This window comes from Aulostomus chinensis, chromosome 13 (genome assembly GCF_037954235.1).
Source record: "Aulostomus chinensis isolate RoL2024-O1b breed Wild chromosome 13, RoL_Achi_v1.0, whole genome shotgun sequence".
In the NCBI taxonomy this organism is placed as follows: Eukaryota; Metazoa; Chordata; class Actinopteri; order Syngnathiformes; family Aulostomidae; genus Aulostomus; species Aulostomus chinensis.
In genome coordinates, this window is record NC_141332.1 from 28,141,692 (window position 1) to 28,154,191 (window position 12,500).

The following is a 12,500-nucleotide window of genomic DNA, read 5'->3' on the forward strand; positions in this document are numbered from 1 at the left end:
GTGGTGATGATGGTGGTGGTGATGGTGGTGGTGGTGGTGATGATGATGGTGGTGGTGATGATGATGGTGGTGATGATGATGGTGGTGGTGATCATGGTGGTGATGATGGTGGTGGTGGTGGTGATGATGGTGGTGATGATGATGGTGGTGATGATGGTGGTGATGATGATGGTGGTGATGATGGTGGTGGTGGTGATGATGATGTTGGTGATGATGATGGTGGTGATGATGGTGGTGGTGGTGGTGATGGTGATGGTGGTGGTGATGATGATGGTGATGATGATGATGATGGTGGTGGTGGTGATGGTGGTGGTGGTGGTGATGATGATGGTGGTGATGATGGTGGTGGTGATGATGATGGTGATGATGATGGTGATGATGGTGGTGATGATGATGATGGTGATGATGATTGTGATGGCGGTGATGATGATGTGATAATGATGGTGATGGTGATGGTGATGATGATGGTGGTGATGATGGTGATGATGATGATAGTGCTGGTGGTGATGATGGTGGTGGTGATGATGGTGATGATGGTGGTGATGATGGTGATGATGGTGATGATGATGATGATGATGATGGTGGTGATGATGGTGGTGGTGGTGATGACGGTGGTGATGATGGTAGTGGTGGTGATGATGGTGGTGGTGATGATGGTGGTTATGATGATGGTGATGATGGTGGTGATGATGGTGGTGGTGATGATGGTGGTGATGATGGTGGTGATGATGATGGTGGTGGTGATGATGGTGGTGATGATGGTGGTGGTGATGATGGTGGTGATGATGGTGGTGGTGATGATGGTGGTTATGATGATGGTGATGATGGTGGTGATGATGATGGTGGTGGTGATGATGGTGGTGATGGTGATGGTGGTGATGGTGATGATGGTGGTGATGAAGGTGAAGATGATGCCGGTGATGTTGGTGGTGATGATGATGGTGGTGATGGTGATGATGGTGGTGATGAAGGTGAAGATGATGCTGGTGATGTTGATGGTGATGATGATAATGATTGTGGTGGTGATGGTGATGGTGGTGATGATGGTGTTGGTGGTGATGATGATGTGATAATGATGATGATGATGGTGGTTGTGGTGATGATGATGATGATGATGGTGGTGATGATGATGGTGGTGGTGATGATGGTGGTGGTGGTGGTGATGATGGTGGTGGTGATGGTGGTGGTGGTGGTGATGATGATGGTGGTGGTGATGATGATGGTGGTGATGATGATGGTGGTGGTGATCATGGTGGTGATGATGGTGGTGGTGGTGGTGATGATGGTGGTGGTGATGATGGTGGTGATGATGATGGTGGTGATGATGGTGGTGGTGGTGATGATGGTGGTGGTGGTGGTGATGATGTTGGTGATGATGATGGTGGTGGTGATGATGATGATTATGATGGTGGTGATTATGATGATGATGGTGGTTGTGATGGTGATTATGATGATTATGATGATGGTGATGATGATGATGGTGGTTGTGATGGTGATTATGATGATGATGGTGGTGGTGATGATGATGATTATGATGGTGGTGATTATGATGATGATGGTGGTTGTGATGGTGATTATGATGATTATGGTGGTGGTGATGGTGGTGGTGATGATGATGTGAGGGGAAATAATGAAGTTTGTCACTTTAAAATCAATCCTCCCACAACGCCTCAGTTGAAATGTGATCAGTGATCCAGCTGCATTTTTGATCAATAACATAAATCATCAGCACATTGACGTGCTGTTGTGTCGTTACCTTGGTTTCTACTGAGCACTCATGACAAAATGGAACCAAATGCTGATGGTGGAGTGTCAGGAGGTGTCAGAGTTCTTATGACATCGTCCTTCTGATGACATCAGAGCGCGTCCCAGGAGTCCGGGGGGGGGGGTGAATATATTAAACCTCATTGTTTGTTTCATTGGAATATTTTCAGATGTGAGGCACATTCATGTCCAGCTGTCCTGGCGCCTTCATGAGAGGGGCGAGAAAACGGCCTGTTTTAAAGATATGGTTAGTGGCGTATTGGGGGAAATCGATGGCGACCTGGCTGAGCCCCCATATATATGTGCCCCCCGCAGGAGGAGGGGGAGGCGGGGGCCGAGGTTATCCGGTGGTTAATGTGACATGTCTGTCTGCGACCTTGCCGCTTGTTAACTGTGCGGATTATTATTGTGATAATGTGACAATTAAACAGGAAGCAGTTCGTCGGGGGCGGGGGGGGGGCTTATGGTCCCAGAGATGGATGGTGGAGATTACACGGCAGTGGCAAATGCATTAAGGCGGCCATCCATTCTGACGAGATGGCGAGGAATCTAAACACCCGCCGCCGCCGCTACTGTCCCCCTCCAGAGCGGCAGGTTATTACCCCCCAATCAATACTCCTCTGCTGCCGTAAAAATGGACGTAAATCACTGAGGCGGCAAGCCAGAGCTCAGACGTGCAGCAGGAAACATCAGAAGACGTGTCCTAATGAGACGCCATCAGTCTCTGACAAGGGCGGAACGTCTTCGTCTGACGTCTGATTGGACGTCACGCTGAAACGACCTGGGGGTGCGTTGGCGTGGAGCAACATGCTAAAACATTTCCATTTGATAAGTCTAATAAAGTTTTCCGTGATATGTAACACATGTAAGCCTTCAGAGCTTCAGATGTGGTATTTCATCAAAGTGACACATGATTGACAGCTGAAAGGATAAAAGAAGAAGAAGAAAATGAAGCAGCAGATCAGATTCTTAAAGTCACGTTGAGGAACCCAGGCTTCAGCGGCCTGAAACTCCCCCACGCTCAGATGCTGACGTTCCTTCTGTTTGTTCCTTTTTACCGCAAATGAAATTGTTTCAAGATAATACACAAAAGACACCCATCTACACAAAAATGACATTTTTAACCTTTAAATGAGTCAATAACATGTCTTTGATTCAGAGAAGCTGAATTCAAACAACAATGACAGCTTCTTGTTACTTTCTTCCATCCGTCTATCGTCCTCTTCTGCTTATTCCTTACTAGTAAGGGTCGTGGGGGGGTGGAGCCTATCCCAGCATCTACGGGCGAGAGGCGGGGTTCACCCTGGACAGGTCGCCAGTCCATCACAGGGCCAACATAGAGAGACAAACAGCCATTCACACTCACATTCATACCTACGGTCAATTTAGAGTATCAATCAGCCTCGTCCCCAAATTGATGTCTTTGGACTGTGGGAGGAAGCTGGAGTACCGGAGAGAACCCACGCAGGAACAGGGAGAACATGGAGACTCACCCAGAAATATCCCGCGCCCGAGCCGGGACTCGAACCCAGAACCCTCTTGCTGTGAGGTCACAGTGCTGACCACTGCACCACCGCGCAGCCCTTGTTACTTTCTTTAAACCGTAAAATGTTCCTTAAAAACCTTAAAAAGCCTCCAGAGGCAGTAAAAACACAGCAACTCAAACGCTCTTTCTTAGGTCGTCCGCTGGTCACTGATCAATGATGTTGCTTTGATCAGCAACCAGCGGACGAGAGTGAGACCGTTTGAATGTATTCTAACTTCGGGGGGGGGGGGGGGGTTCCTGTGGACCGGGTCAGAACCGGCGTGCCTGTCACCTCCTGCTGGTGTGTTTAGTGCGACCAGGCTACATGCTGACTAATCTGCTCCTTCTTCTCTCTTCCAGATTCTTCCTCAAGTTCTTCCTCAAGTGCAATCAGAACTGTTTGAAAAACGCAGGGAACCCACGAGACATGAGGCGGTTCCAGGTGAGACGGCACCCGGCACACACACACACGGGTCACCCGCCCACTCCATTTGCTCCTGATTGTCTTCAGTGACGTGTCTGTGTTTACAGGTGGTGGTTTCCACTACGGTCAACGTGGACGGTCACGTCCTGGCGGTTTCAGACAACATGTTTGTCCACAACAACTCCAAACATGGCCGCCGCGCCCGGCGCCTGGACCCCTCCGAAGGTAAGACGTCGCTCAGAAACACTCAGACGTCCGATGTTAATAATGACCGAGAAGGAATCTTCTCGGGTTCTTAAAGAACCACAGGAACCACTTGTCTCATGGGTGCCTGAGTCAGGTGACCAAGGGGCCCCCCAAAAACAAAGCGCCTCTGATCTGCGTTGGTTTCTTAAACCTGTCCTAAACCTGTCCTAAACCTTTTCTCTTGTCATTGAACCTGTCAAAGAAGTTCTGTTACTGACAGACATCAGGAAAGTTGATCTGGCACCACCAGACATGGAAAACAGACCATCAAACCTCATGTAAAATCAGTGTGACCAGACTTGAACCCTTGTTTTGATCTACTTGGTGCACCATCCGAGTGGAGCTTACAAATCAGAAGTATCAGGTAACTGTGTCAGTCACTGAAAACAAAAACTTTCTCAAACCTCCATCGTCCTAAAGCTCATCTTTGTTGCCCTTTGAGACCAACCCCACCCGTCTGGGATGTACCACTGAATAAAACAAACCCTGGAACAGTTTGGCACCCGTCAGACATCAAAGAGCCGGCATGTCATTCCTCGCCCGGTTTTAAAGTTTGAGGCTCTTCCAGGAGCTGTGATGTCATCGTCTCCTTTGGTTTAACCTACATGTGGCACCAGATGGGTGGTGCTATCGCTCCGGGGGCGTCTCACGTAGGATAAGATCCGTGATCAAAAGGAGCGCTGACCTCCTGTGATCACCCAAACTTTTCCACAGTTCCTCTTATGTCCTGTGTGGCAAACCCCACCTGTCTGGCACATTCAGGGATAAAACAAACGCTGCTTGACACCAATCTGTCGCTGATCTAACAGGTTGTGATTCTTCTTTTTCATGTGTGTAAACACCTGGGAACATGAAGACGCTGCTCTTAAACATTTATGCTCAGAAGCCGTTCCTCCGGGCGGCGCTCACAGGGCGGCGGGCGCTCACTACGGTGTCCTGCAGGGGCCAAAGGGGGCCTGTTGTTTACCAGACAGCCTTGTATGGCGGCCCAGGGAGGGAAGCTCAGGGCCTTTCATCTCACCCAGACTGGGATGTTTTCAGAGCCGATAAAAAGCTCTGACATCTGCTGGCGGCTTTGTCATGAACCACCACCTCCCTCAGCCCCCCCCGGCTTTGTCCTCTATTCATTAGATCAGAGTCCCCCCTTCTGCCACCATGGATTGTTTGTTTACAGCCGTGACAAAAGGGGGAAATTAATAAGGAACTGACAATTGACTCGGGGGAGGAGCCATGACCTGCCGCCGCCGCTGCTGCTGGCGAGGAACTTCCTCTTTCATCTGGAAACTCTGAGTGACTTTCAAAAGTTGAAGCAGTAGCTGAAGGATCCTGGAGTTGTAGAATAAAGAGCCTACCTTCATTTGAATATCAGTCCTCACAGGGGAAAGCCGTCCCAACACGCCCTCTTTCCTGTTGAGGTGCTCCAGCGCGTTGAGAGTAGAGTGAGTATGGATTGTTCCAGGCTAAACTAGTCGATGACCAATCAGAACAAAGGTGGTGGTTTTATTGGGGCACTTGTTGAATGCATTTGTTCGTCATGGCTGGGTTAAGGATGTTTAGGTTCATAAAACGCTGCCAGACCAGTAGCACCAGTAGGAGCTGGAATGTCTCGCTGGCCTCTGAGATCCCAGAACCTGGAGTATCGAATTGTCCTTCAATAACAAGCCTCTCGCTCCAGGAAAACGACGTGATGCTGTGGAACGTCGTCAGGTTGCCTCTGTCAGGACCGCCGTCTAGTCGTGGCGGAGACGCCGGTCATGTGGAGCCCCGTATTGATCCCTGTGGCGTCGTTTTGCAAGTATGAGGGTGGAAGAAGAGGCTGCTGGGACCTGTGTCCCTGAGGACACGGAGCAGATAAAGGTCACCAGTCTCTGTAAGAGGGGGGGCCGCCCATGACGCGTCCTGGACATGCTGCCTGATGCGTCTCATGGTCACAAAACACACTGAACACAAACAAGGAAAAGGACAAATATTGTCTTGATTTTAAATGAGTGAAGCTCTGCCACATGAGCATGTTGCTGCTCGTACGCCATGGAGCTGCAGCCGAACCCTTCACTCCCATGAACCAGAAACGCAGCATTACTGTTGTGTTCCTCTGCAACATGTGGATTGACCTTTGACCTTCAACCACCAAATTCTTTGCAGTTCATTCTTCATTCCAAATGGGCATTTGAGGTAAATCACATGACATCACATGAACGAGAGCTGAGTTGCTTCATGGAAGAACTACAACTGTCATCATTCTCGCTGCGGAGCTTCAGCTAATTTCTGGTCGTCAGCTGCTAGCAACCTAAAACTTTAGCCTAGCGAACATTAGCACAGCTGGAGCTGAATTCATTTAGTCAAGACTACCTTGATGTTTGAAAGAGCTTTCAATTTTAAAATCAAATGTTGGCTCATCTGAACCAAAGCACTTTAGCTGAGGCACTGTTGGTGAACTCTTCCGACAACATGAAGCAAACTACTTTGATTGCTTCACTGACCTTTTAGCTGAAGCTCCAACTGTTTTAGTCGATGAAGGGAAATTTGGAATGCTGGCACGATGTTTGCACCTGCAGTGCAGCTGCTAATAGAAGTGCACAGCCCTGAACCTCCTGTTGCAGGAACTGGACTGCCTGCTCACGTTCCCTCCTGGGATCAGCTGATTTGTCATCGTGGTCGTGTGTTTCCTGTCATCTAAACCTGCTCTGAGTTACAAGTCTTTCTCGCTGTCGTTTCTAACGCTCATGGCTGTGGTGTCCTCTGTGTTTCCGAAGCAGCCACCCCCTGCATCAAAGCCATCAGCCCAAGTGAAGGCTGGACAACCGGCGGCGCCACCGTCATCCTCATTGGGGACAACTTCTTCGACGGCCTGCAGGTGGTCTTCGGCACCATGCTTGTCTGGAGTGAGGTGAGAAGAAACTTTGATTTCAGATACACTGAGGTGATGGCGCCATAATGAGACCAAGAAGTGATCAACAGCAGCTGCATCATGTCCTCCATCTTGCTCCTCTCCTCCACACATCTGCACAAACACCTGCGTCTGTATGTCCCCGAAAATATGTCGATGTTGAGGGAGTCGAGCAGCAGGAGGAGCGGCGCATACGGAGCGCCATGAAATATTGAAGCTGGTCCAGAAGAGCCGAACACCTGGCGGGGGACAGGCTGATATTTACCTCGGCACGATGTTCACTTCTCATCACACGCCACCGACGGAGCGCCTCACTTTGATGTGGCGGCGAGCAGACGGACCCCCGCGCCAGCAGGCTGACCCAGATTGCACAAGTGCTCTGCTCCAAGTTGTTGCATGTTTACAGCTGACAAAACTCCAGAATCCAAATCCGCAAATCAAACCTCACCCTGCTACTTAATCTCTGATTGACCTCAAAGATATAAACTAAATATCAATAACTGATAAACCAGAACCAAGATGGCTGCCCTCCACTGGCCACGAACCGACCACTCCCATCTAGAAACGCCTGTCACATCTCTGAGCAACATCGACTGATGCAGCAGCCGCAGCAGTTCAATCGAACAGAACAAGATGAAAAGCTTTAACACAAAATGGGTTCCTGTCGCGAACATTTACACGTCTGGAAAGAAGAAAAGAATAATTACATTTAAAGGTCACCGAGAATGAAAATCATCGTTTTCGTGTTCTTGGTGTTTCTTCAACGTCCCCCAGTTGTGGGGAAGACACACCAGGTGTGAGGCAGAGTCATAACCTCTGTTTGAAGTATCTCCCTTTTTTGAATCGCTGCGGGAAAATGGACCAATGCGCTTTTGGCTGAAGTGTGACATCACAGTTCAGTCAGTGCCCCCCCCACTCAGACCCACTGAACCCATCCCTTTCACACACGCCCCTTCCACGTATTTCAGGAGGCAGCGATCATGCGAGCGAGCCGAGTGAGTGCAGCTCTCTAGCATCGCTCTCTAGCATCGCTCGCTAGCATCGCTCTCTAGCATCGCTCGCTAGCGCGACACAAACTGGAGCCTGCAGCAGCAGCACTGACAGATTGATTGAAGGAACGGCCTCGATAGAATTGACACCTTTGTTTTATCTGCGCTGTCTGTCACTAGCTGGCCTGGCCTAGCTTGAGGGGGAAGGTATCTCGCCAGCCAGGAAGGCTACCAAGGGGCCAGGCCACTGGGAAAACTCCCGGTTGTCCCGACGGCCACCCCGCCACTGCATGGCTGGATCCGCGAATGGGCCGTGGCTACTTGGTATCTTATCTTACAAATGTTGTTGTATGATATGGAATGTTGTCAGTTGACAGTAGCAGTCACAGTTAGCACTGGCGACAGTTAGCTGAGAAAGTGGGAGTGCTTTCTTTTCAGTGACAGTGAGGGCAGCCAATCACCGAGCAGTAGTTAAATGAGGTTACCAGGTAAACAACCGATCGCCGTCAACTCATGCACTTGCATAAATAATGAGGTTGCCAGATGAGGTCAGAAACGACCCCAATAGGGACAAACGAGGCGTTCTAAACCCAACATGGTGACATAGTGGTTTCAGAGAGCCTTTAGGAAGCTTCTGAGCCATGACAGACCCAAGCATGTTAGTGGGTTACACATCACACCCCAGAACAAGAATTAATACCCCTTCAACCTCTCCATGGCACCTTTAAGATTTAATCCCGCCCCCTCTGACACCATGCAGCAATTTGCTAATTTATTGTCTTGCTTGTTTAATTGGTCATCACGATCAAAAACATCTGTTCAGTTTCCAATATCTATGTGATACACACACACACACACACACACACACACACACACAGTATGCAGTCACATGTCACTTGGATACCGCATGATGTCCCCCCTCCCTCACATGTGTGTTCATTCTGATTGCGTATGTGTGCACAGCTTATCACCCCCCACGCCATCCGGGTCCAGACACCTCCTCGCCACATCCCTGGGGTCGTGGAGGTCACGCTGTCCTACAAGTCCAAGCAGTTCTGCAAAGGAGCACCGGGACGCTTCGTCTACACCGGTAAGATGGATGGACACACACGACACACATAATACACACGACAAATACGAAACACACACCAACATTATTGAGATTCTCTGAGTGAACTCAATCGAGAAATATTGGACAGTAAATAAGTGAGGAAGAGAAGCAGGAGGGCGGCCCGGTGGAGCAGTGGTCCTCACTGTGGCCCCCCAGCAAGAAGGTTGTGGGTGGAGCAGTGGTCCTCCCTGTGGCCCCCATCAAGAAGGTTGTGGGTGGAGCCCCAGCTGCAGCACGGGGTCTTTCTGGATGAGTCTCCATGTTCTCCCTGTTCCTGCTGGGTTCTCTCTGGTACTCCAGCTTCCTCCACAGTCCAAAGACATCAAGAGGGACCAGGTTAATCCAGACTCTAAATTGACCGTAGGCGTGGCTGGGAGAGCCAATGGTTGTCTGTCTCTATGTGTTGGCCCTGCCATGGACTGGTGACCTGTCCAGGGGGAAGGCTGCTGGGATAGGCTCCACCCCCACCACCCTCAACAGGAGAAGAGGGAGAACATGGAGGGATGGGTTGAGGGATGATGGGTGGAGGGATGATGGGTGGAGGGATGATGGATGGATGGAAGAGGAGAAGAAGAGGTATCGGGGAACAGAAGAGGTGGAGGGGAGGAGGTAGTGAGCAGCAGCAGCAATTACACACTTAAACTTGTTGATTTAATTGATGAGCGTCATTAAACATGGCGCCTCGTCCGATTTTCCTGGTTCCAAGTGTGGCCACAAACACGGCGGCAGTGAGGTCATGTGATCTCATCACCTGCAGGAACAGATGTATCAGGGTGAAAGCTGCTCCTGCTGTCACCTCGTCCCCAGAAGGCTCTGTCCCGTATTCTTCTCGTCATCTCAGTCTCCATTGTGTAGTGTCCAGAGTTGGACGTCCATTCGTGTCCGTATCTGTGTGTGACATCAGCGGCGATTATTCGCCTGAATATCCAGATGTCATTCAAAGTAGCAGAAAGGTCAGATGGAGGCTGTTAGGTCTGATAAGTAAATGTCATGGTGTGAAGGAGGTGGCGTGTGCAGGTGTTCTGTATAACATCATTGCTCTCGTCTTTGTTGGAGGCGCCGCCTCTTCTGATGGCATGAGGATGCACAGGAGGGACGAAACAGTCTGGCCGCCGCCGCCGCCACCGCCTCCTTTGCTATGCTAATCTGTGATTCCATTCGCAGATAAGAGTGACAAGAGCTTTGCTTTGATATGGAGGCGAGTCCTGAATAGAGGTGGGCCTTATCTGGCGTCTGTTAGAGTGTGTTCCCCTCATGCTGCCATGTTTGAATATTAATGACATCATCACTGTGTCACAGCAGGTAAAACCTGAGACATTGGTTCAAGAATAAGATCAGAGATATTTGGAAATCTCTGAACTTCCTGTCACAAGTTGGTTGATGAGGCGTTCATGATCATTGGATATTGGAGTGTCTGATGATGCTTAACAGCGCTTGATGATGATACTTCATAGTATCTGTGTTGCCATGGTTACTGGTAGTTTACTCAGGTCTACCTGCTGACCTCATTCATACACCTGCAGGCAAATCAGATAGCCCCCCCACCCCCCCACCGCGGGGTGCAGCTGGAGGTGACGAGCCATAGCATCCCGCCGTTTTCCCATGTTCCCCCTCTCTCTTCCTCCCTGAAGCTTAACGCGGCTCTTGGATTTGATCCTGCGGCTTCGCTCACCGAAACATGGCCGCCGGCAAGAGACATTCAGCAGAATGACAAGAAGGCGAGAGGAGGAAGTGATTCCTGCGGTGTTTGTTCTGCTTCTGAGACTCCTCCATCTGTAGCCAGCCGCACCGCTAACTCCTCAACAAATACCCATGGTGCTTTGCTCATTGTTCCTCCTCCTCACGAAACTAACAGTCCAGTTTTTATCTTGAAACAGATCGACGTGTCTTACTGAGGCAACGGGAACGTGTCACTGACGATAGCTCGAAGACTGACTGATAGAATGAGAACACTGAAGAATCACTCAGAACCAGAACTCACACAACTTTTGTTCTCAGTCTTGTTTTTCGGTTCTGTATGTTTTCGTTGGGTCAATTTGTTGTCCACTTCGGGGGGTCGAGGGTTGTGTTTTTTTCCTTGAGGAGTCAGTACTTCCAGACCTCCAGGTGGGGGGGTCTGCCTCGGCCGGCCCTTCTGTTGTGGCCATTTCTACAAGACGAGATCATGAAAACAAGTGGCAGAAATGGGTTTCCTCAGGAAGGAGGCTGATGACATCATGAGTCCAATAACCAGTTCAGGTTAGAACCACCGCAGTGTGATACTGGATCATGGTCGGATTCGGGGATCCGGGTTTTCTGCGTCACCTCCCCAGTGGTTTCAGGGGAAGCCGCCTGGCTCCTGTTGTCAGGTTGCCATGGTGACGTCATGTCTTTTAAATGTCCTCCTATCAGTACGGCTCAAACCACAATGAAGAACATTGTACATTCACACATTTGCGTGTGCACGCACACACACTCTGACACACACACACTGACACACACACACACACACACTCTGACACACTGACACATAGACACACACACACACACTGACACACACACACTGACACACACTGACACACACACTGACACACACACACACACTGACACACACACACACACTGACACACACACACGCCCTCAGTCACACATGGAAAGCATTAGCAGAATGTTCCATCAGGCTCCACGGTGAAAGGTCTCGTGAAAACTCTGAGTTATGGTGGGTGGGGGGGGGGCTGCTTCACTTCCTGTTTGTCCTTCCCACACATCCGGATGCTGATTGACTGCTGGATCCGTCTCATGTCATTACTGTCACACTGACACATCACGGCGGAGGGGAGGAGCTAAACACTGGCAGGGAAACAACGAGGGGAGGAGCTAAACACTGGCAGGGAAACAACGAGGGGAGGAGCTAAACACTGGCAGGGAAACAACGAGGGGAGGAGCTAAACACTGGTAGGGAAACAACGAGGGGATAAGCCACGCCCTCAGTTCTTCAACTGAATGGCAGGCAACAACGTTCTCTCACCCATCTGCTGTTGATGAGATGGAACCTTAAACAACCACGATTGTGTAAATGAGAGAACATGGAGGTGATGGTTGTTTTGGAGGTCTCAGAGCTGTCCTGGACGATGGCATTCAGCTGGCTGTCTCCCCGGCCACATCAACAAACATGTTTGGGTGGTTCACGAACCAGATGGAAGCTCGCTTTAGAACTTTAGAACTGTTGAGAGCAGAGAACCATCTGCTGACTCAGCTGATGTGTCTCAGGTGCCGCTGACGTGAGGAGGCGTGTCTGTTTGCTGAAGAGCAATAAGATAATAAACAGTGAGAACTCAGTCAGATGGGGAGCCTTCAATCAGGACTACTGTGGGATTGTTTATTCTGCAGAGAGATGAGTTGCTCAGACACAGACCTGCGGGCCAATCAGCAGTGATTATACACATGTGGTTCCTCTCCTTTGTGCTAATTATTTCTGCATTTTATGAATTCAATGAGGGTCAACAGATACTAGCATGTTAGCATGCTAGCGAAGCAGCACTGCTCTGATGTCAAATCTTCTGCCTACAAGACAA

At 49.9% G+C, this 12,500-nt stretch overlaps 1 protein-coding gene across 4 annotated transcripts in view; it reads left to right on the forward strand.

The window, feature by feature from the left end:
- LOC147251600 (transcription factor COE3) overlaps nt 1-12,500 on the forward strand; it is a 150,235-nt gene that overhangs the window by 89,166 nt on the left and 48,569 nt on the right. For 3 of the 4 annotated variants that reach the window (XM_086222404.1, XM_086222406.1, XM_086222402.1), the window contains 4 exons: nt 3,650-3,731; nt 3,821-3,938; nt 6,713-6,846; nt 8,799-8,925. In XM_086222404.1, coding sequence (XP_086078530.1) covers nt 3,650-3,731; nt 3,821-3,938; nt 6,713-6,846; nt 8,799-8,925 — 461 coding nt within the window. The remainder of the gene's footprint in view (nt 1-3,649; nt 3,732-3,820; nt 3,939-6,712; nt 6,847-8,798; nt 8,926-12,500) is intronic. The other variant, XM_086222405.1, reaches the window with a different exon arrangement.